The sequence below is a fragment of the Nothobranchius furzeri genome, chromosome 17 (assembly GCF_043380555.1).
Source record: "Nothobranchius furzeri strain GRZ-AD chromosome 17, NfurGRZ-RIMD1, whole genome shotgun sequence".
Classification (NCBI taxonomy): Eukaryota; Metazoa; Chordata; class Actinopteri; order Cyprinodontiformes; family Nothobranchiidae; genus Nothobranchius; species Nothobranchius furzeri.
This window is the reverse complement of record NC_091757.1, coordinates 46,932,038-46,956,943: the sequence shown is the minus strand read 5'-3', so window position 1 is coordinate 46,956,943 and position 24,906 is coordinate 46,932,038. Positions and strand designations below refer to the sequence as shown.

Genomic DNA, 24,906 nt, shown 5'->3' with positions numbered 1-24,906 from the left:
TGATGTGTTTTCTCCTTCTTCAACTGCGGACCGCCTCATTTACCGATGGCTGTTGCGGTGAGTATGTCACATTCATTGTCCAGTAGCATGCAGAGCTCATTTGAAAGACAACAGTAGCAACCGCCCCACAACTGAGAGCCGTCAATGGAGCGTTGCCAGACTAAATAATACATTTATTTAGTCTGTCTTGCCAGGCTATGAGACTATGTCAGCATATTGGATTTCGGGGTTAAATGCTGACATCAAACATTTGTACGTTTTTCTTAACCCCTATGTAGCCCTTTCATCTCTTAAATTGACCTCTCTTCTTTTTTTGTTCGGACTTGAAAGACAAAATAAAACAGTTCCCAAAGAATTTCTGAGTGAGTTTCACAACCGTTCAGTTCGCCTTATCTATAGAAACGAAGGCCAAGGGCAGTTGAAATGCTCCCGCATCAAATACTGGGAACAGCCGTTTAGCTGGAAGTTAAAACTTTGGCAATCATTTCAGCTGGATGAAGTAAAGAGGGAAGACCTTTATAAATAAATTACACACATAAAAAAGCATTTTATGATTAAGAATAAACACATCTATTCACAAATTCGTGAAAGGGAATTTCATTGAAGAGATGAAGCAATTGGCTTATTTTAGCTGCAAAATGTGCTTCACAGTGAGTGTTTTGTTCACCTCGGGATGCCTCGCAGTCACAGCACTCCCTCGGGATTGGTTTATCGTACGGAAATGTCGGATTTCCACAGCAACTCAAGCAGCGGCCATCGTCAGATAAGAGCTGGGTCGGGGGGCACAGAGTGCATTGCCATGAGCTGGAACCCCAGCAGCCCTCACACGAAGGATCACAAGTTTTACATTTGAGTGTTTTACTCTCAGAATCCTGAAATAACACAAAAACATGTATGTGTGTGCAGTACTGTGCAAAAATGATAGAGCACATTAATGGTTTAAGACTTTGGCGGACGTTTGGCTCCTTAAAAGGAAGATGTGGTGGAACAAAGAACCTTTTGTTCTGACTCATGTTGAATTGTTTCAGTCCTACTGTTGATATAAAACCAGTTAATGTAAACATAAATGTTTTCTGTCACCTCTGAGGCTGGATAGAAGCCAATCATGCAAGGGTTATAACAGTATCCACCCATAAACATAAAGCCGTCGTAACAAGATAGACAAGCAAGAGCTCCTTCATCTGAAATGACAGGAATTTTAAGCAAAGCACGATCTCATCGCATGACTCAAAAACAATTGTTCTAAAAAACACAACGCAGACGTTCTTCATCTCCTTATCCCACATGACGTCAGTACGTCTTTCTTTTTTTTTACCACTGCAGGTTTTGCAGGTTGGGTGACACTTGGAGCAGGTGGTAGATCTTTTGTCTTTGTAGTATCCTAGAGGACAGCTCTTCAGGCATCGCCTCCACTGCTTCATGAACACATAGCTCCCCCTGCAGCTCAAACAGTTTCTGTTCCCAGGACCAAAGCACTGGCTGCACGAAGGGTCACATCGCTCACAGATCTTTGTGCTCCTGTTGCCAAAGTAGCTGAAAAACAAATAGAATTTCAGTTTAGATGATGAACACCAAAAAAAACCTCTCTAAATAAGCATTGTTTACCTCTCTGAGCAGGTCTCTACACAGCTGCCGCCCTGCCTAAAATATCCAGGTTTGCAGGCGACACACTGCAGACTGTGATTACCAACACAAGACTCGCAGCTGAAGTGGCATCGCTGACACTCACGCCCTTCTTTGACCTCAGTATAGTAACCCACGGGACACTTTTTCACACAGGTGTTGTCTAAATAACACAAATGCAATGAAAATGTATTTAAATGCAAAGAAATAAAAGTCTTAAGTCGGAAGACTCACTCAGCAGGAAGCGCTGACTGTTGCAGCTGAGGCAGTGGTCTCTGTCTGCACCATTACAGCGATTGCAGAGTGCGTGGCACTGTTGGCACTCTCCGTTTGGGTCCATGTATGAGTCCATAGAGCACTCACTGTACCACACACAGTGCCCACTGGCATCCTTGCGCCTGCTGGGATCACAGCTGAGGCAGTCGGATGGACCATAACCCGAGCAGGTCAAGCACGACTTGTCACAATCTGAAGAAACAAGAACAAAGCCTTCTGGAAACCGCAGCAAGGACAAAAATCTTGTGATTATAACACAAATGTTGCACTCTCAGATTTCACTTTTCCTACCTCTGCATTCATTTGTATTCTTGTCATAGTAAGTGTTGCTCGGACACTTAGCCAGACACTCTCCATTGTAACGAACAGCTCTTGTGTTGCTACACCTGTCGCAGTCATCAAAGCCTGGCCCGTCACACGATGCACAATCAGCATGACAGCGCACACACTCCTGTTGCTTGTCACTGGCAAAGTAACCCTCAGGACAATCATCTACACACTCGTCAACATGGAGGAAGTAATACTCCGCACACTCTGAGACAGAAAGCAAAAAATTTGCAAGGTGATAAATGACGATTGTTTGAAATTTCTCCTGCTCACAAATATTGAAATGAGACCTCAATGATGTCTGATTTTACGAACTTAAACATGCATTCAGTTCATTAAGAAGGGACTAAATGCAGTGGAGGAATTTTTTCATTTTATTATTTCAAAGACGTTTTAGTTTTATTTGATTTCACAGTTATGTTTAATAGTAAAGTCTCTTTTCACATTATTTTTGACATAATGTCCACAAACTGCAAAATATGCTTAAATTTAGAATTCTTGGTCTTTGTTTGTAGCCGAGTGTGAAGCAGCTGGGATGAGAACCAGCTCCTCTAAATCCGAGAACATGATCTTGAGTCGGAAAAGGGTAGAATGTCTTCACCAGGTCAGGGATGAGGTCCTGCCCCAAGTGGAGAAGCTTAAGTATCTCTGGGTCTTGTTCACTAGTGAGGGAAAGATGAAGCGTGAGATCGACAGGCGGAGTGGTGCTGCGTCTGCAGTGATGCGGGCGTTGTACCGAAGCTCTCGATTTATCGGTCGATCTACGTTCCTACCCTCACCTTGTTCACGAGCTTTGGCCAGTGACCAAAAAACGAGATCGCGATTACGAGCGGCCAAAACGAGTTTTTTCCACAGGGTGGCTGGGCTCTCCCTTAGAGACTGGTTGAGAACCTCAGTCATCTGGGCTCGGAGGAGATCCGCTGCTCCTCCACATTGAAAGAAGCCAGTTGAGGTGGCTTGTGCATCTGGTTAAAATGCCTTCCTGGTGAGGTTTTCCGGGCACGTCCAACCAGGAGGAGACCTAAATGAAGACCCAGGACAAGCTTCGTCTCTCAGCTGGCCAGGGAACACCTTGGATTCCCCCCAGAGGAGCTGGCCCAAGTGGCTGGGGAGAGAAAAGTCTGGGCCTCTGTGCTTCGGCTACTGCCAACCCCCAGATAAGTGGATGAAAATGGATGGATGGATGAGTTTTATTTATTGTCACTTAAAACATCCCGGTCAATAACTCTTCAAGGTTGTTTATGCAGAATTCTTATTAGAGGGCTTCTACGTCCCACTGATCCACCGAGTGTACTTACTCTTACACAGACCATCCTGATTGCACTCTCTGCAGTGATCTGGACAGTGATGGCATTCTGTGTTGTTTCTATAAAATTCCTCTGGACAGGAGGACAGGCAGGAATGATCCAGCAGCAAAAATGGACTCTGGCAGCTCAAACAGTGAGACGGAGTCTCCCTGCAGGATCCGCACTCTGAGGCACACGGATGGCATGCAGCACCTTGCGGAAACCCTCTGGGAACGAAGCAGATAAAACGGCGTTCGTATGTGCATTTGTTGGGTGAATGTACAAATCGAAAAGTCATACAACAGGAGCACCTCTGACATGTCACCACACACGTTCCATTTTGCAGATAAAGTCCTTTGCGACACTCCTGGCAGACTTCTGCTTCTCGGCACATTGCACACCCTGTGAGACACTCCTCACACCGACCAGTTGTCTTATCGCCAAATGTCCCAGAGGGACAATGGGAAAGACAAGACTGAAGAGGTGTCAAAAAATTTCCTAAAACCACAAAAAAGTTATAAAATCATCCAGTTTAGTAGAGAAGTTAGGTTAATGTCTTTGTATTGTGTTCAATGGAGTATTCACTGTAAAAAAAAAATAGAGTGTCAACTTATTTTAACCAAGTGTTTGCAACTATTTAAAGAGTAAACCAACTCAAACATCAGAGTTAAAAGTCAGTGTTACATTCTGCAGACATGCAGTGTTACATGTCTACTCTACATGGAGTTTATTTCATTTACTCGTCTAGTTTGTTGTTAATGACAAAACTAACAGGAAGTACTTAACACTGAAAATGTAACACTGGCTGAAGAGTACATTTACTCTATTTTTGACTGGGACCTGATGTTATCTAAACTGAGTTAAATTCAACTCCTTTGGAGTTGAAAATACACAACACACACACACACACACACACACATATATATATATATATATATATATATATATATATATATATATATATATATATATATATACATACATACATACATCTACACACACTGATCAGGATGTGTGCTGTTGATTGAACTCTGCAAGTTCTTATAGACATTTTACTACAGCATAGAAACCATTTACCAGAGTGGCAACTGCTGCAATTTCCCTTCTCTGCACCAAAACATGTGTTACAGGAGGTGTGGCACGGCTCACATTTGTCCTGATCTGATGAGAAATGACATTTTACCGTTAGAATGACAGAAATAAGAGTCCTAAGTCCAAAGAAAGACAATTTGTCATTTTAGAAGTGATCTACTGATGTTGCATTCCTGTTCTTTGGATTAGAAACACAAAAGATTAAAATATTCACCAGTCAGATCAGGTCAGTGTGGACTTACTGTTTACAAAATATTTCTCAGGACAAACAACCAGCTTTCTTCTCTCGAGACACTCCCCGTCCGACAGTGTCACCCCGTCCTCACAGGAGTCACAGTCATCATGTCTGGGCCCTCCACAAGTGCGACAGTTGCGGTGACATGGCTCACACTCCTGGGTCTCCTCATCCACAAAGTACCCTTCCTCACAGTGGTCCACACACTCTCCATCTGCACAAAACACACACACACACACACACACACACACACACACACACACACACACACACACGAATGAGATGAACTGAAACAATCAGTGTTAAAAATAATTTTTAATTAGGAGTTCACCATCTAAAACTGATTGAAACTCAAAAATGACAACTGTTACCAAAGACAAAGAATCCATGATCACACCAGTAGCACTGAGACTGGTCACACACTGCACAGTGTTTATCTTCACAGGCAGCACACACCATGGTGTCCTCCACGTTGTAGGTCCGATCTGGGCAGAACTTCTGGCAGTCAGCTCCTAACCTGGAGAACAAACACAGTAATTAAAAAAAATGCTGCGGACACAGTGTTCTGACTCAGTCTAAGGACACTTACTGATAGAAACCATCTTCACATTTAACACACATGGTTTTCTGTTCCTCGTCTCCAGCATCCTCTGAGATGGCATGCAGAAATGAAAACAAACATATAAAATCCGATATCAGAGCAAAACGTCATGTAGAGCTGCAGGATTTTATCAGACTTCAAATTAATTTTACTATTTTAAGAACAGATTTCAGTCATAAATATAATGTCCACAGTTTGGTTCCTTGTGTAGAACCTCTTTCCACCAGCAGGGGGTACTCTAACATTTAATCAATAGCTTAGTGGTAGATTCTTCTTGCCTGTGATCAGTGCTTTAAGACACAACTCCTCATTTCTGAGGGTACTTACGAATGTGTGTGACTGATTTTATTTTTGAGTCCAGCTTTGCGAGTGTGTGTGTTGTTTATGCTGCAGGTGCAGTTTGCTTTACACAAGAAAAACGTGCACAGAAGGTTGAAGTTGTTTGTTTTTGTGATTTTTTATACTAAAAAAAGAATTCAAGAGATTTTAGGATGTTGTACTGTGTGCCTACACACACACACACACACACACACACACACACACACACACACACACACACACACACACACACACTCACAAACACTCAAACACACACACCGAAAAGGAAGTTTGCTCCCCTCAAACTAATTAATCCCTGCCGTCAGTCAAAACCATTCAACTAGTAACTATGGAAGGCCCACTCTGTCATCTCCTGGTTCAACAATGTCAAAAAAATCTCCAAGGACAGAGAGAGAAAAAGTAGTTTGGCAAGAGAACAAGAAAAAAGGAGGATGGGGATGATCAGACAGGCAAGGAGAGGAGGTAAAGGATGGTTTAAAGAGACACTTCTGCAGACCTTCCCCCGGGACATTAATCCTCTCAAGAAAAACCTCCATCGACCCCCACAGCCCATTCCTCTTGCTGTCTCTCTCCAGCACCCACAACTTAGCTCTGCACTGGTTTGCACTTCAATGCAGTCAACAAGCCACAACCTGTGAAAGCAATTACTCATACAGGGAGAGACCTGGAAAAATGGAGAGGTGGGAGGCACGGAGGTATAGGCAAACGCGAGCGAGGAGCCGGAAATCATGCCTCCAGGCTGTGTCTATGAGAGAAAATAACGCCCGCATAAATATTAACTGTGCAATCTGGTGGAAGGAGGAGGGGGGTTCAGATGGCGTGCACATCCTGAAGTATTGACTTGTGGAATGTGCAAGCACACGTTTTTTTTTCTGTGTACATGCAATCAAAGCCGTATATCACAGCAGCCTTTATGGGAAACACGTATGACGTGCATGCATTTAGACACGCTGAAGAGGGACTCAGTCAAGAGTGACGATAGTTGGATTCAGAACTTAAAATAGTCACTTTTGGATTTTACCAAGAAATGCTGGAAAAAAAATAATAAATATCAGTTAAACGTGTAAATCGGATCAAGCACAGCAAGAGCTTCAGTCGGTCAGAGCTGAAGATAAGCTTGCAGGCCTCAGAGCGGAAAGAGCGGCTCCACATAAAGAGGATTAACAGCTTTGACTGGGCACACTACATTACCAATTCATTAAGATTTGTAAGAAAACATTTTGTTTTAAAGGGAAGGATTAGAAAAGACCAACAAATATAAAGACAGGGTCCATAATAAATGTCTCAGTAAGGTGTTGGGCCTCCACATGTTGCCTCCACTTCTAGTGCAACCCTGCTGGAGGGCATCTTCCAAAATATAGTCCTTCATTTGGTGTTTTAATGACGGTGGTGGTTGTCTCACACATCAATCCAAAACAGCACGGCGGGCTTGCGGTTTAGAAAACGTGAAAACTACAAATCATCACTCCAGTCAGCAAAAATGAACAACAATCTTTCGGATTCATTTGCAGGGACTCTAAACGCTGCTCACTGACAGAAAGACAGAAAAAAGGTTTGAAATATGCACCAAGGATGACGGGACAGAGATGAGATCTTTTAGACCTTTCCAGTGATCAAATAAAGAAAAACACATGACTAACCCATTTCTAGAATATTTTCATGCCTCAGCACAGATTATAGGAAAAAGTGATTGTTGGGAGGACAGCAGACATAATAATTATGAGTTTAAAAAGTAATAAAGCTATTTGGCTCGGGCAGGTGCATTCTTTGATAAGGTGTAAGTATAATAGCTTTCTATTGGTTGAATGATCATGTTAAATAACTTCCAGGATAAAGAATGCAGATTTAATCTAAATCATGTCATTGGGATTACATTAAGTCTGACCTGTATCAGATCTTGATTCAGTTTTATGATCTTTACCCCTTTTTTTAAATAACCAATGAGAAGAAAAAATAAGGGGGGGGGGGGGGTCTGATGTAAGCTTTAAAGCATCTAGAGCAGGGGTGTCAAACTCATTTTAGCTCAGGGGCCACATTGAGGGAAATCTAGTCCCAAGTGGGCCGGACCGGTAAATTAAAAAAAAAAACTTCAGATTGTTTTCTTTGTTTTAATACAATCAATATAAAACAAGGCTGGAGCCTGAGGACAGTGTAGTACATGTACAACACCTGAAGTATACTTGAAAATTTGAAAAAAATAAAATAAAATCAACACATAAAAAAATCAACTAATAAAAGAAACATTCCTTAGTGATTGAAAGAGCTTACAGATCACATGGCAAGATCAGTTTCATGCAGCACTTAAAGTATATTTGACTCATTTTACTTTACATCTTTTAGCTTTCACCAGCACATCAATATCAGAAGTCACATCCTGAGTGGCGGCCAACTTCAGGATGTGATTCAAGTTCTTGTGTGAGCCTTGAGCACAGCTTTGTTTTATTTATACTCATTACAGAGGAAACTTGCTCACAATGATAAGTTTATTTTCACTCTACATCGTGAAGTATGAAAATAAAGTTTACACAACCATCTCGCTGGCCGGATTTAACCCGCTTGCGGGCCGGATCTGGCCCGTGGGCCGCATATTTGACACCCCTGACTAGAGTAAGCAGGAGTATGCACGCATCTATCTGTAGTGTCTGTCGTGTTCTGTGTCCCTTTGGTCCCTAGCCCCCTCCAGGTTTTCCCCATGTTCTCTTAGTCTCCTTGTGTGTGTGTGTGTGTGTGTGTGTGTGTGTGTGTGTGTGTGTGTGTGTGTGTGTGTGTGTGTGTGTGTGTGTGTGTGTGTGTGTGTGTGTGTGTGTGTGTGTGTGTGTGTGTGTGTGTGTGTGTGTGTGTGTGTGTGTGTGTGTGTGTGTGTGTGTGTGTTCCCCTCCCCAGTTAGGTCTGGTTTCCTCCCCTGCTCCGTTCTGCTCCTCCTCTCGGTTATTAGTTTCACCTGTACCCAGTTCCCCACGCACCTGCTCCTCGTCTCCTATCACCCCAGCCTTGTGTGTATAACCCTGTCTGTGTCTCCGGCGGTTGTCGGTTCATTGTCTTATGTCAGCGTTGCCCTCTACAGATTTATAGTTCCTGGCTCATGAGTGAGCTTTTGTTTTTTTCCATCTACAGATCTTTAGTTATTCTTTGCTTAGAGTCCTACAGTCTTGGTTTTTCTAATAAAAGGATTTTTATTTTAAACGACCTCTCCAGCCTTGAGTTGTGATGTTCTGCATTTTGGGTCCAATCCTCCTGACAGTGTCATGTTAAAAGAGGATGGGGACAATCCTCTGAAATCTACCAGGCTGGTTTGGTTAGAGCGCAGGGTCGTGGCTGAGTGGCAGGAGGTCTGAACGGGGGCTGAAATGTTTTCCAGCCAGAATGCATAATGACATAATAACAGCCCGTCTCCTCCTCAGATGGGTTCACTCCACAATAACAACTTTCCACGTTAGTGATAGTTGTGTCTGAGTGGAAGAAGTGCTTTTGTCTTAATGTGGCGGGTTCTGCAGAGACCACACACGGACTTGTAGTGTGAGGTCAACATTTTATGGCAACTCGCCTGAACAGCAACCTTTCAGTTTTGACTCTGAACTCAAATTGAGTTTTTAATTCTAATCTCTGCAGCAACACAAAGCCTTTCTCTATGGAGGGTGATTGGTGCCACTAGAAAGAAAAAATAAAAGATTTCTGACTTTAATCTCAGAATTCAGACTTTTTAATACTGATACTTAAGTCAGAATTCCAAAAAAAGGTAAAACTTCTGAGATTAAATTAATAATATGAGACTTTTTTATATTTTAAAATCATTTTCTTGAGCCAGTATGTGCTAAAACGACCTTTTACAGGGTTTATAAAAAGTCACTCAGACCCCCCACCACCCTCTGTAGCCAGAATACCGCACTTGCAACTTCAGAGTGGCGGGTTGCTACCTGTTGGACTTGGTAAAGTGGAGCTGGCGTGCCTGGAGCTGCTTCCAGCAGGCCTCCTGCATGTTATAGATCATAAACACAGCTAATTTATTTTAGTGAACTGCTCTTAGACACTAATAAAGGCTGAGGAGGCATTTCAGCTGTTAGATTAAGGTGTTAAAAAAACAAACACACAGCCAGGAGATAAGTTACAATTTTGCTTTCACTAACGGACATTAGAGGGTGCTAAAAGCAAGCCAAAAACTGCATAGTATCCCTTTAAATTAAAATTCTGACATTAAAGTCTGAATTATTTGTCTTTTCTTTTTTATTTTCAGTGACCCTAAACCTCTTCCGTACTTTTGCCAACATTCAGCACCACAAATCCCCTCAAGTGCACCTCGCTCCTCAAGGCTGTAATAAAGGTCTCATCTGTGAAAATGTTCAGTGGTGAGCAAATATTACACTGCTGATTCTATTCTTATATAGAAATGCACTACGTTGTGTTTTAAATGTTTTATTTTTTAGGAATATAAGAAAGATGTCAAGCAACAACAGAACCGCAGTCCACTTACGGATTTGACATTTCTCACAGCCATCGTCACAGGGGCCACAGTCCTCCTTCTCTGCATCTGAAACTTCCGCTGATGAAGGGTGTAAAGTTATGGATTAGTGAAATAAAAAGATTCAAATACACAATGTTTTATTTTATAACATGTGAAAATGAGAGTAAATACTATTTCCATTTTGCGAACCTATGAGCTTTTTATTAAAAATGTCTGATACGATCACAGAATTCACATATTAAAAAGAAGAGAGGCTGTGTATCAGTAAATAGTTCAGAAAGATGTGTGTTATTGGTTACAGAAACTCTAACATAGGAAAATAATCTGCAATAAATCATTTAGCTGACCAATAATTGTGCATAATTGTCTTTTAGTTTGGTAAAATGCTTGTGGTTTAGATTGTAATGGTGATCCTGTGTAGAATCCTTGCAATATTAGTTATTGCTGCATTTATTCTGAGGAGATGACATACAAGGTTTGGAACCTGTGTCAGAAATGAACATATGTTTAAGATAGTTAAGCTGTTATTTTATGTGTCTGCACCCGTCCTCACCTTCGCTGCACTCCAGTGGGAAGCAGTGGCCGTTTCTGAGCTTGTGTGCAGCGGCGCAGCGCAGGCAGTGATCTGCTGCAGCACACATGACACACTCGTTGGGACAGGGCTCACACTGCTTCCTCTCAGAGTGGAAGAACCCCTCGGGACAGACCTCCCGACACTGAGTCTGATAGAGGTACCGGCTCACGCCGAACTTGTCTGTGTGGAGACAAAGTACAGGTGAAAAACGCTGATGCACTATTCAGGTATGCAGGCGGACTCACACTCAGGGAAGGACTGAAGAGTATTCTTGGTGCACGTGTCAGAAGACATCTGACACGGTTATTCACAAATGCACATATTTTTAAAAATGGAGTATGCTGATGACGGTTCTCAGTCATCCAGGTGATGGTAATCCAAAAGGCTTCGAATAAAGTCTGCTGGACTTTTTTGGTTTCTTAAAGACGTTTCGCTTCTCATTAGAGGAGCTTTGTCAATTCTGACTGGATTATGGGATAAATTGAAGCTGCCTATTGTCGCATAACAAGCTGAAACTACCTATGAATGCCCCTCCTCCCTACCCCACGAGGAGTCATTGAGGTCGTTAGGTTCTATTGTGTTGGAATGGTTGTTTTGATTAGATGCAGGAGGGTGTGACGTAGACTGAAACCGTTCAGGAATTGGGTTTAGAGCTTCATTGTAGGTGCTTTAGAGTATATTTTATAACTCTTGTTCAAAAAGGTTTAGGATGCTATGTAAAATGTAAATCAATACTCAATGTAGTGATTTACAAATCCTATACTTTATTTGCTATAGAACATAAACAACCTATCAGAAACAATTCATAATACAGAAAATATTATCTCATTTTCAAGGTCAGAGGTCAAAACTGCATTGCACAATAAAAACAGGGAATGGTGTACTCAAGGATACTTCCAGAAATCATTGCAGTTTGCCGTGCAGTCTTCTAACGCAAGATAAATCTGCAGCGTGCAAAGAAGCAGTCATAAGTAAACATGATCCAGATACGCCAGCATCTCCTCTGGACCAAAGCTTATTTAAAATGGTCGGAGGCAAAAGGGAAAAACCGTTTTGCAAAATTCAAAATTGGAATGGAAACCATGGACAACGTGTCCTGAGGACTTAAAAGGGGAGCAGCCATTCAGTGTGTTATCAACAGACGGTTCGAAACCCAGCATTTTTCTGATAGTTTTGGGTTGTGTTGTTGGCTTTAGTGGGGGAAGCTCAAACATCTGTAAAAATGCTTCAGTAGTGATGAAATGTAGAGTACATTCTGTTTTATTTGCTTTTGAAACAATTCCCATTCATGTAAAAGGAAACGATTTAAAATCAGAACGTGTAAGTTAGCAAAAAGAGACACCCGAATGCTCACGCAGATAATTTCAGGATTATAGAACGTTTTCCCAGAGGTGTCTGTTAGTCCAGCCAAATCTGTTGTTGTCACTTTAAAAAACTGCATTTTAATTGAACACATTTTCAGCTTGACTCTCTGAATCTGGAGAAACCTTCAAAAAGATACAAGAAATTAACATGTAGACCTGTTCAGTCATTGGTTTTCTTTAAGAAAGTATCTAATCATGAAGTTTAATTTGTGTTTTATTTTCACAAGTGACATTTTGAGCATCTAAGGAGAACTCAGCATGTGTTCCAATGAAAAAAATAACAGGAAAACTGTTCATGCAACATTTTATACAAGATTTATCCCAAGTTAAGTGATTTTTCTAGGGATAAACTGGAAGCTCATTTTAGGTTTTGATAGATAACACTTTCTGATTGATGAAAACAAGTCCTAGTCAAGCTCATGCATTAAAATATCCATACAAAATAAATACAAGGAGTAAATTTCTTTTTTATTTATTTTTTTAGGTAGAGAATAAGAAAAGCAACGTGATTTGTATCTTTTACTGTTGGACTTTAAATGTATACCTGCCTGACTTAATTTGTGTTTGCACTAGTCATTTTAAACATACTTAATGTTTGATAAACCAAATATATATATTTTGTGTTCTTTTAGTAATATTTCTGTTACGAGTGCAGAGAATCCAACCATTGGCGTGATCCTTTTTTTTCTGATGTTAATCTATTTCTGCTTTGAGATCTTTATGATTTTACGACTTTGTTTTATTTTGTTTTGATCTATGTGAAGCACTTTGTGATTCTGTCTGTGATAAGTGCTCGATAAATAAAATTTACTTACTGACTTACATTGCAATCACAAGTCAGCATCTTCTTTCTACATAGCTCATTGTGTGTGTGTGTGTGTGTGTGTGTGTGTGTGTGTGTGTGTGTGTGTGTGTGTGTGTGTGTGTGTGTGTGTGTGTGAGAGATAAAAGACAGAGTTTTAAGGCTGAAACTGTGTGAGACAGATAGAAGGTCTACTCATGCTGTTAGTGTTATGTCTCATTGCATCTTAGACAGACTTGCAATTAAATGGAACCACATTTACAAACACAGTCTGACAAATGTTTCACCTAACTGAAAGTGTGTGTGCATGTTAAAGGTGTGCGTGCGTGCGTGTATGTGCGTGACTGCAAGCAAGCGAGCATGTGTGTGTATCTGAGTGAGTGAGAGGAAAGTCTGGTGTTAATTCTTTCCTGGCTGTCTGGAATCCCCAAGTGAATGTGTACATAGGTGTGTAACAGTATCTCCGTAGTGTAAATACACTCACTCTGACAGCCATAATACTGTCTGTGGCGGTGTGATAAACACACTTGTTCCTGCCACCATCGGACTAATATTTCTTCAGCTGTGATCCTTGAATGATGTCTGGGATTTTCAATAACATGATGGAGGGTGGGGGTGGGGAGTTCACGGCACTTTGGGAGATATTAGTTATATTACACAGAATTTCTTTCTTTCTTTTTTATGTAAGAAAGTAAAAGTGGAATTTTTATGGAAAAGGAAAAATGATGAGTTTTTTTTCTTAAGTTATAATTCAATGGCCGATGAATAACATGTTCATGAAGTTCTTTGCACAAAATCCCTTACACAAAGTCATTTCAGCTGCAAATTAGCAGCAAAATAATATTTAATGCATCTATCAACAGTTACATTAAAACCTCACGACAAAGACTGTTTGGTGATGTTTGACTCAAAAGAATCTGAGTTTAAAGGGAACATTTTATGCAAAACTCACATCTTGCATCTCTCTGTGCTGCCACGTGGGTCTCTTCTGCTTCAATAAACACACCAAATGTGAAAAAAATCCATGCAGTCAGTGTCTGGCTTTAAGATTTATGTGCCTAAAACAAGCTGTTTAAAAAAAACCTATTTATGATGTCACAAACGAGGGAAATGAGCCACCTCTCATGTGCAAGAGAAAGCTGCTGCTGGAGGAGCAGCAACTCTAGGCCAAGCCCCTCCTGGATTTCAGAGCTTCTCAGCTAATAGCGGCCTGAGTAGGTGGTGGGTGGGCGTGGCCAACTCCAGGTTGTTTCCTTCAAATGACAGAGCCCTGAAACGACTTATTCTGGAAGGTACTGAAACTGCTTAGATCACTCTGTGAGAGGGGTTTTGTGCAAAGAACTTCACACACATGTTTTGTAATGACTACAGATCAATATAAGAAAAAAAAATCCTAATATGTCTCCTTTAAATCCATAAAAACACTTTAGCTGCCCTTACTGATAGATTAGTTTGTGGGAACAGCATTCAACCTCTGCAGTACAGATGCCAGGCATGTGCATTTTAAAATTTAAAAAGGGTAATTCATCCACTCAGACTGATGCAACTTCCAGAGACTTTAAAGCTATTCCATTTTTTAGTCAGATAAATATACATGTTACTTGGAGGACGGGGGTGTACCTGTTCCACAGCTGGTGCAGTTATCTGGTCCTTCATCATCACACGCTTGACAGGTGTGATGACAGAGGTGGCACTGCCTCTCCGCAGCGTAACGACCCGTCGGGCAGCGGATAACGCAGAGTCCATCAGCATAGAACCTATCATGAATATGAGCTGCTGTTTATAACATGGATATTATCTAATTGATCAACACTGTTTAATGGAATGCAGCACTAATATGATTCCTACTGTAATCATTTAAAAGCGCTCCACATTTTGTCAAGTTTCAGTTTTGTCTTCATGTGGAGTTTTTTTGTTCTTTCTTTCAGTAATGCAACAGCATGGCAGATACAGTTTAGAGGCTCTGGGCTCAAATTTAGTCATATTTAGAAAGAAAAAGGAAATCTGCATTTTTAATAATAGTTTAGGACCCTCATTTTAACTTTTGACACCTTAGGTAAGCATCAGTCCTCATCCACCTCCAGGACTCCACAGAGATGCGCTCCTGAACGCAGATCCAGATTTTGGCTGTTGGTCCATTACTTTTTCATAACTTCTTTCCTAAAAATCATTACTTTTTTGCTTCATCCATGTTATCATCCCAATAACATTTTGAGGATTTGGTACAGTTTTTTTTTTGCATCCACCTGTTTTTCGGACTTTGTTAACCCTCCCGCTGTCCTAACGGGGGACCCCGCAAGGAAAGTTGACCGTTGAGCAGGACTGATGGTTTATCCCTTGAGGTCCATGTGCCAGGGGTGAGGTGGTGCTCACTCCTCACCCCTGGCACATGGACCCAAGGGATAAACCATCAACCCTGCTCAATGGTCAACTTTCCTCGCGGGGTCACCCGTTAGGACAGCGGGAGGGTTAAATGACTCTCTCATTGCTTTGCAATTGGTGTGATGCTTTGTGCCAAGTTTCACCTTTATTTCAGACTGTCACTGATTTATGAACTTCCATCTTCAGTTTCAGAGTGATTCATCTGGGTGTAATCAATCTGATGTGTGTATCTTAGAGCAGGTGTGTGTGGTCATTTGCAGGTTTGGAGTTTAAAATCCTGTGTGTGCATGTGTGTGAGTGAATGAATGAAAACCCTTTCATATGGTTGTCACCTTGTTTCTGGGCAGCTGATGCAGTCCTCGCTCTCTGGTCCTGTGCACTGCTCACAGGTAACATCACAAAGATGACACTTCCCGTGTTTATTCATGTACTGTCCTGCAAAAGAGAGCAGCTGTGAACATCACCACGCTCCCGCACCAGCAGTTTGATCAGAGTTTATTTACTTCACTTTCTCCCGCTCAAGTTGGGCTACAACGTGTACCCAGTTGTACCAATTAACCACCAGTCAGCTGTTCTTGTTTTCACCACACTGAGGAACAGCTCATTATCCTCTGGCTCCTGACACCTTCTGCATATTATTCTCTTTGTCTGTTTTTAATGCCGTGCATGACTGGTTTTAAAAACATCTTTGAAACTCTCATTGTAAAATAAAAAAGAGAATATTGTAAAGGAAGAAACGAAGCACAAAATGAGAAGAAACTGCCATTTTCCAGTGAATTTGAAGTGATTCGGTTCATTTTAATTAAAGCAAATTGTTAAATATCTGATTGTTTTTGCAATATAATTTGATTTAACTGGTGTAATAGAATTTATTTGATATATGTTGAAGTATTTCGATCTGCTTGCTCACAGCAGAAAGTTTGTGTTCCACTTTTCTGTGTTGGGTCCCTCTTAAGTTTGCGTGGTTTCTTTCCATCATGCAAAAAACACACATTTAGCATGAAGTGGATTTTCTCCCCTCAAGCTGGAGCCATTTTCAGCCTTTAAACAGGACAAGTAGGAGATAGATGGTGCCAAAATCCTATTTAGCCTCACTATTAAAACTGTAAATGAGGCACTCTGGAGCCATTTACCTCCGGTGAGGATTATTTGTGACCAGGTAATGGCAGCATCAGAAGGCCTCTGGAGGTGAAGCTAATTAGAGTAGAAATGCAGCGGAATCATCGACCATTCCTCCTCCCGCTCCGTGTCAACATCCTGTGCTGTTAAAAATGCTGAAAATGTGCGTGGGATCCAGAGAGCCAAACGCAGGCAGGAAATTGAGTTTTAGGTGCCAGAAACCGCAACACCTGGCAGAGTGATCATCAAACTGAAAACATGATCACACCCCAGGTAGATGTGCAGTCGTCATTACATGCTGCTGTCGCAATTACATAATTATTAAATTAGAAATGGGAACTCATTTTTGGCTTGATTAGTATAAAAAAGAAGTTTGCATGAAACCATCAAAGTTCAGCTTCACGCTGGGCTTAAATCCACAAAAAGCTGTAAACACGGCCTCCTATACAACTTTTGTGTTAGACAAAGGTGACAGACTGGTTTAAGCATAACGATGGTGTGTGTGTGTGTGTGTGTGTGTGTGTGTGTGTGTGTGTGTGTGTGTGTGTGTGTGTGTGTGTGAGAGAGAGGAGAGAGAGAGAGAGAGAGAGAGAGAGAGAGAGAGAGAGAGAGAGAGAGAGAGAGAGAGAGAGAGAGAGAGAGAGAGAGAGCATCCTCCAAAGCAGCGGTGAGGTTGTCTGCGCTCTCTGGCTTTCAGTGAAAAGCTCAATTGTTCCTCTGAAAAACAAAAGAGTGTCTTTGTGCACAAACACAACAGGCAGCGGCTTCCCATTCAGCAGAATTCTGCTGAAACCATTCAAACGGCCCACCGAATAAAATGCCATCACTCTTCCTCACACACACAAATTGCCTCCCTGTCTTTCGGTTTGTCTCCCCCTCACTCCCGCACGCAAACAAACAGAGAGACGAGTTCTCATTGGGAGGGGCGAAAGGCTGCACAACTCCACACAGCAGAAACACTTTCAAACTAAACAGAGCAACAAAAAAATTAGAAGAGAGAGATTGTCACTCTGTTTTTCTTTTGTTATGGACACTCACTTATGCTTTACACACCTGGTTATGAATCCCAATACCATGACCCCAATCCTGACCTCTGCAAATCTAATCAGACCAAAAAAGCGGAATAATATAACGTTATTTGAGCCCACCGGGCTCTGTGGAATATTATCTCTATTGTTTATTATCTGCGATTGTGCATTTCTTGACCCAAGTTCAGACATGAATTATTCATCTCTGTGCAGCAGGACTCCTCAACAGCTACTTGGATGCATCTGAGACTAATGCAGGAAACTGCTAATTTAATCATTAAAAAGGCTTTTTGTTTATTTATTTTTCTGATAAATTACAGGGTTATTTACACACCGCACTTTAGTTCCCTGTGAATATTTTACAAGAAAATCTTGAGAAAAAGACTTATGTTTTAGAAATGTGCTGAATGAGTCTTTGCATTCATAAAACACCCTAACTTTATTTGTTTTGGAGCAACACTCCAGGTGTTCTCAAATGATCTGTGTGATTTAATACGACAGCAACAGAAAATGTTTCACTAGAACTTTTGACCATTAGGAAACAGCAATGGATACAACTTCATAATAATACAGGGAGTGCAGAATTATCAGGCAAATTAGTATTTTGTCCACATCATCCTCTTCATGCATGTTGTCTTACTCCGAGCTGTATAGGCTCGAAAGCCTACTACCAATTAAGCATATTAGGTGATGTGCATCTCTGTAATGAGAAGGGGTGTGGTCTAATGACATCAACACCCTATATCAGGTGTGCATAATTATTAGGCAACTTCCTTTCCTTTGGCAAAATGGGTCAAAAGCAGGACTTGACAGGCTCAGAAAAGTCAAAAATGGTGAGATATCTTGCAGAGGGATGCAGCAGTCTTAAAATTGCAAAGCTTCTGAAGCGTGATCATCAAACAGTCAAGTGTTTCATTCAAAATAGTCAACAGGGTCGCAAGAAGCGTGTGGACAAACCAAGAAGCAAAATAACTGCCCATGAACTGAGAAAAGTCAAGCCTGCAGCTTGCCACCAGTTTGGCCATATTTCAGAGCTGCAACATCACTGGAGTGTCCAAAAGCACAAGGTGTGCAATACTCCGAGACATGGCCAAGGTAAGAAAGGCTGAAAGACGACCACCACTGAACAAGACACACAAGCTGAAACGTCAAGACTGGGCCAAGAAATATCTCAAGACTGATTTTTCTAAGGTTTTATGGACTGATGAAATGAGAGTGAGTCTTGATGGGCCAGATGGATGGGCCCGTGGCTGGATTGGTAAAGCCCAGAGAGCTCCAGTCCGACTTAGACGCCAGCAAGGTGGAGGTGGAGTACTGGTTTGGGCTGGTATCATCAAAGCTGAGCTTGTGGGGCTTTTTGGGTTGAGGATGGAGTCCAGCTCAACTCCCAGTCCTACTGCCAGTTTCTGGAAGACACCTTCTTCAAGCAGTGGTACAGGAAGAAGTCTGCATCCTTCAAGAAAAACATGATTTTCATGCAGGACAATGCTCCATCACACGCGTCCAAGTACTCCACAGCGTGGCTGGCAAGAAAGGGTATAAAAGAAGAAAAACTACTGACATGGCGTCCTTGTTCACCTGATCTGAACCCCATTGAGAACCTGTGGTCCATCATCAAATGTGAGATTTACAAGGAGGGAAAACAGTACACCTCTCTGAACAGTGTCTGGGAGGCTGTGGTTGCTGCTGCACGCAATGTTGATGGTGAACAGATCAAAACACTGACAGAATCCATGGATGGCAGGCTTTTGAGTGTCCTTGCAAAGAAAGGTGGCTATATTGGTCGTTGATTTGTTTTTGTATTGTTTTTGAATGTCAGAAATGTATATTTGGGAATGTGGAGATGTTAAATTGGTTTCACTGGTAAAAATAATTGAAATGGGTATATATTTAAGTTGCCCAATAATTATGCACAGTAATAGTCACCTTCACACACAGATATCCCTCTAAAATAGCCAAAATTAAACTACTTCCAAAAACATTCAGCTTTGATATTGAGTTGTTTGGGTTCATTGAGAACATGGTTGTTGTTCAATAATAAAATTATTCCTTAAAAATACAATTTGTCCAATAATTCTACACTCCCTGTATTTGACTCATCTAAAGATTAGACAAATACTTCTACCTATTTTTAAATATTTTTGTCAGTTTTCTATACGTCCAGGTATTTAATTTTAAATTCCAAATGGAGCAATGCCATGGAGGAATGAACACGTAGGGATTACTGAAATATTACCAAAACCTGGAAAACTGGAAGAATTGCTGCAATAAGGCGAGAAAACCGCATGCTACCAAAAAACTAAATCTGAGCAAAGATCCTTCATCCACTCAGAGCCACTCGTGAATGTAATTTTCGATTGTCATGAACCCATATTGGGAACAATAATGATCTTCATAAAAATTGCTGATGTTTTGTCAGTTTTACTAATACTGACAGAGTCTCCGTATGTTTTGCAAAAACTTAAGAAAATCTAGATAAAATGTCCCCAACAATTATAACTGGGTTGCCTATTGTTTTAGAAGGTAATCAAAAATAATTAATACTAGATTTTAACAGATTAAACGTTTTAATAAGTAAAAAGTTAGTCATTCAAAATGAAGATTTTGGGTTTATGCATTTTCACAGAAATGTCAAAAGTACACAATTTGTGTGTGTGTGTGTGAGAGAGAGAGGCTCACAAACACAAGTCATCTTAAACCACCACAGTAAAGTTTTTGTTAACCAAAACAGGGGATTCATCAAGTCTTTATTACAAATCAAGAACCACAACAGTACAACAATTTTTCTAATACTTTAAATGCTCAAGCTGCAGGCAGAAACACCCATCATGAAATAAGAACTTTTTTCTATTTTTCTCTTTATTTGCAGTTATTTTAGGATCCAGCATCTGCAGGAAGATCTTAGATCGTCGTCAGCCAAAGTTCTGGGACAGTCAGAAGAAACCCGACATCTGAGATGATCTGGCATCAACAATTTAAATAAAAAAGAATAAAAAATAGTTTTTTGGCCCAATGAGATTGGAATTTTAGCCAATTGATCAACAAAATACAAAAAATCTGAATTTTGACAATGATGATAAAAAAAATAAGCACGTGCCTGCCTGTCAGCAAGCTTCATCTGACAACGTATTTCTGTGCCAATAGTTGAGGTTTGACGTCGAACATGTAGTGGAGTACCTCGGCTGATATGTTTAGTCAATATATCAGGAAGGAAAAGAGCAGAAACGTCTAAAACGGTAATTTATTTGAGAACAGTAACATGTGGGGATGCACTGACACAGATAGCAATATTACTGGACAAGGTTCCCTTAAGCAGGGTTATATACGGCCGGTGAAAAAAAACTTAAACCAACATAAAAAAAGAATCCTGTAACAAGTCAGATTAATTTTAGTGGGCATTTTTTGTATCCATCATAATAAAAGGTGAAGCTTTGAGGTGTTAAATCCTTAATATCATATCGGGAATCTTCATCCTGTGTGAAGACGTGGCATCGGTACATCCCTAACACCACATTAGAACTTCCTGCAGAGTTCCCCACCCCGCAGAAAGATCCGGAAAGAATGACTATCGACTCCTCTTGTAGTACGCCTCTCGAATACATCAATGCTGTCTGGGCTTACATCAAGATTTAATGGCATTCTCTTAAACACACACCAATAAAGATAAACACACACACACACACTATTCAAGAGGGCAGCTTGACTGAAGTGAATGAGTTTATTCTGGTCAGAAACACGCATCAGGTTTGATGTACGGTGGCATTGTAGCTTCAAGTAGCGTCTGATTAATGTCCATGTTCAGATGAGAGCATGTGTGGTTTATATAGATATATGCATCAGTGCACTGCGTGTGTGGCATATAATAAACTGTGAATTTGTCTTCCCTTCCAAACAGCCAAAGTGAGCCCAGACACGCATTACTTTCACATTACTGAGTGAGCTATGTTTTTTTTCTTCTTCCTCTTCTTTTCTGACGTATATTTACAGGCAGAAAACTGTGGCCTTTCCTACTGTGTAGTCACTTTCCATCTGTTTATCGTTAATGCTGGAAAGAGATGAGAAAGAGGGGCCCAAAATTTTTAAAAATAACAAATGCACACAGACGCATTCAGAGATTCACAGGCTGAGTGGTTCCTGTTTTTAACTATGCTTTTCTACACTGGCAACAACAAGAAATAAAAAAAAGAAGGTTCAGTTATTTTGGCATCAATGCTTTGGTCACAAAATACCAACACGTTTATTCTTTTTTTATTTTTGAATGTTTTTTTTATTAGATCTTTTTTTTTCTTGACGTAAGTCCCAGTCGTTTGACACCCTGACCACACGTATGTCCCAGTACAGAAAACAGGTAGGTTTGTTGTAGTCCTGTCATCGCACCTCCGATGCAGTCCTTTTAGAGAGGCACAGATTTTCTTATAAATTATGCGGCTGTGAATGCGTGGACGTGGGGGTTTGAGAAGGGGGGAGTGCCCCCGGTGCCCCCCGCCCCCTGCACTCCTGTTACGAGTGGTGACCGAAGCTCCGTCACCCCTTTTGCGAGCATGTTCTGCAGCACAGCTGCTGCAGCACTCTCCTCTGGCAAAGATTGTTCTTTTTAACGAGCACGCAGAAACTGCCCTCCGCCCAAGATTCTTCATTTGCTTTCCACAGACCAGGAAGAAAAGATACAAGGAAGGGGTAGAAGGGAAGGAGGGAGAGCACACACACACACACACACACACACACACGGTGCAAAAATATGGAGTAAAAAAAAAGGGAGAGCCATGTGATTGGTCAGGAGGAGGTTCAGGAAACAGGAAGTGTTTTTTGATCCAATCATAGGTGATGTTCATCGAGGTGGAATGTGATTGTAGTCCAGCGGAGTGATTGGATCCAGGTCAGGACAAAAAGAAAACAGATTTGGGAGAAAAAGAAAGAGAAAGAGAGAAGAAAAAAATGTCACACAATTAGTAAATTAAAAGATTTTTTTTACTTTAAAATTCACAAATTTGAGTTATTTTTTTTAAGCAAAAGGTGGACCAGCAGTCTGTGAGCCTGTTCTTTCTATTACAAATTGCATTTTTAATAACATGCTTTATTTCTGAGCTGCCAATCAAACCATCTCCATAAGGAGACCTTTTGATTTAGGAAGACAGGAAACAGACTGAGGGTGCACTTTATGCAAAATCATCATCAACAGAAAGGTCGCGCCGTAAAGGCGGTTTTTCTCCTCAGGGCTTCATCTCATCACACGGCCATGTTTTCGTACCATCTAGAAAGATCTGGCTAAAGCTGACACAGGCAAAGCATCAAAACCAGAATATGAGGTCATCCAGTTAGTAAAACATTCAAGAGTAAAGATTTGAGAACCCAACATGCACAGTCTGGGGGAGCAGCACAAAAAGCAGAAAATGTTCAGCTAAAGAAGACTTTTGGCTTTCTTGCAAATGAAACAAACTGAGACAAAGATGATAGAATAAAACAGACTCTTGTGGTGTCTTCTTCAAAGAGATTTCAAACTAGTATTAGTCCTGCACTGTTAATAAGTTACACATAAAACCAAAACTAAAGCAAGCTGTAAAAACACACATGTGCACTAAAGCTGCTGTTTAGATCAAGGTGTTAGTGCAAAGCCAAGCTTTTTTTTAAAGGTGTGGTTCACTAAAAAACACATTGTAATGATTGTTTCTGATTATAATCGGTCGCTCCGAGATTTTCTTGCAGAATGAACATGAAAATAGTCTCCTACACCTATCTCCTGCATTACCTTGGTAGAAAAAAGGATGAAACTAGGATTTGAAAAACCTGGCAGATCTATGTCACACTGTCACTTAACATTCATGGACACAGCCATCTAGGCTCATGATGGGGAAGGCTGCTTTTGGTTTAGCGTTCAAGAAACTGCAGAAAACCTCTCATTTAGTTGAAGCTAACTGTTAGCATTAGCAACTCCACCACACCAAAGAATTCCTCCAGGCTCATGTTATTTGTGGGGATAAAAGATCAACATTGCAAGTCAGTGGTACAGTCACATTGCTGTTAGCCAATCAGAAGAGAGATGTCCAACTATCAGGAAATAAGACTCCAAATCCTGCCACCTGAAGCTCTACTCTGATGTGGCTCAATTCTAGTTCCTGAAACAGGTGCACAGGAGCTTTTTACCCCCGGAGTACGACTTACAAGGCATTCATTCCTACTAGAGACCACCGCCAATGTATTGATTAAACGAGTGTTCCACACCTTTAAAAAGGCCACAAGGAAAACTATTGCATTGTTTTAGAATTGCATTTCAATATTTATTCATCTGATTGTCTATGTTAGCAGTTAACTTCATTTTTAAAAAACTGTTTTTTTAAATAATCCAACTTTTTAAAGCACACTATTTCAGTAAGTGCAGAATTCACATGGATGAAGATCATGTAATAAATATGAAAGCTGACAACTCACCATCTTTGCAGATGGTGCTAACCATGCAGGCTCCTGCCTCTAGATTGTAACCACTGTTGCAGCTGCTGCAGTTTCGTTCCCCTGGACCCAGACACTCAAAGCAGCTATTGTCACACCTGTCAGAGGACACACAATTACACAAAAATCCTACATGATAATACTGAGTTTATCCACATAACCATTAAAGCAATCCATATAATTATTTGCATTTACACATTTGACATGGAGAAATGTAAATTCTCTTAGTTTCCAAACAGTGTATAAGTGGTTTGCACTCCGTTTTGGATACAAAGAGAAGCTGACTGGGAATGCAAGATTTGAGAGAAATAAAGGGTCAAGTGAGCAATAAATTATTTAAGGTGGGAGAGTGAAATAACAGGAACAAGAAGGGATAAAAAACAGACTGGAGGAGTTTGAAAGTGGAAAAAGGTATTCAGCTCGTTAAAAACCTGAAACTAAAAATGTTTGCTTATTTCTTTTTCCTCCACTTTCATCGTCATACAAATTACATTTACAAAAGCAAGAGGAAACAGATTCATCTGACATTTTTAATTTATTACAAAAGCTGTTCTGATTAATACATTTCAATTTGAAATAAAAAGGATTGCAAAGTTCTCTTTAATATGCAAGCTAATCATTTACTATTACCTCTTCTATTAATCTTATTTTCAAACTGACATGTAGGTCAGACTTCCATATAAGCTTATCCATGCACGTTGCACAGAAAGAGGGAATTTTGCAGACGTTTGTAGCTCCGTCTCCAGTAAGCTCCCTGCTTCACAACAAAAACCTTCATAGAAAGCGATTCAGTCTAAAAGAAGACTTCGAATTTCTGGCTGGAGGGAGGAACCTACTTCTAAAAGTTATGATAGACTTGGATAACATTACATGCTTTTTTGGATACGTATAAATATTTAAATAACTTTGCCATTGGATGCATATCAAGGGAGCCTTTTAAGTTAATCAAGGCAGA

The 24,906-nt window shown here is 40.7% G+C and overlaps 1 protein-coding gene across 4 annotated transcripts in view; it reads right to left on the bottom strand.

Annotated features, from left to right (window-relative positions):
* pcsk5b (proprotein convertase subtilisin/kexin type 5b) overlaps nucleotides 1–24,906 on the bottom strand; it is a 97,610-nt gene that overhangs the window by 1,954 nt on the left and 70,750 nt on the right. For 2 of the 4 annotated variants that reach the window (XM_015972702.3, XM_054731488.2), the window contains exons 20-36: nucleotides 23,934–24,049; nucleotides 15,693–15,795; nucleotides 14,599–14,735; nucleotides 10,792–10,992; nucleotides 10,248–10,316; nucleotides 5,429–5,489; nucleotides 5,211–5,356; nucleotides 4,847–5,053; nucleotides 4,590–4,673; nucleotides 3,824–4,010; nucleotides 3,525–3,739; nucleotides 2,191–2,433; nucleotides 1,858–2,091; nucleotides 1,606–1,786; nucleotides 1,316–1,533; nucleotides 1,081–1,181; nucleotides 668–872 (exon numbers count right to left, since the gene is read on the bottom strand). In XM_015972702.3, coding sequence (XP_015828188.3) covers nucleotides 668–872; nucleotides 1,081–1,181; nucleotides 1,316–1,533; nucleotides 1,606–1,786; nucleotides 1,858–2,091; nucleotides 2,191–2,433; nucleotides 3,525–3,739; nucleotides 3,824–4,010; nucleotides 4,590–4,673; nucleotides 4,847–5,053; nucleotides 5,211–5,356; nucleotides 5,429–5,489; nucleotides 10,248–10,316; nucleotides 10,792–10,992; nucleotides 14,599–14,735; nucleotides 15,693–15,795; nucleotides 23,934–24,049 — 2,708 coding nt within the window. Of the gene's footprint in view, nucleotides 1–667; nucleotides 873–1,080; nucleotides 1,182–1,315; nucleotides 1,534–1,605; nucleotides 1,787–1,857; nucleotides 2,092–2,190; nucleotides 2,434–3,524; nucleotides 3,740–3,823; nucleotides 4,011–4,589; nucleotides 4,674–4,846; nucleotides 5,054–5,210; nucleotides 5,357–5,428; nucleotides 5,490–10,247; nucleotides 10,317–10,791; nucleotides 10,993–14,598; nucleotides 14,736–15,692; nucleotides 15,796–20,235; nucleotides 22,148–23,933; nucleotides 24,050–24,906 lie in introns of those variants that run through there. The other 2 variants (XM_015972704.3, XM_015972703.3) reach the window with 2 other exon arrangements.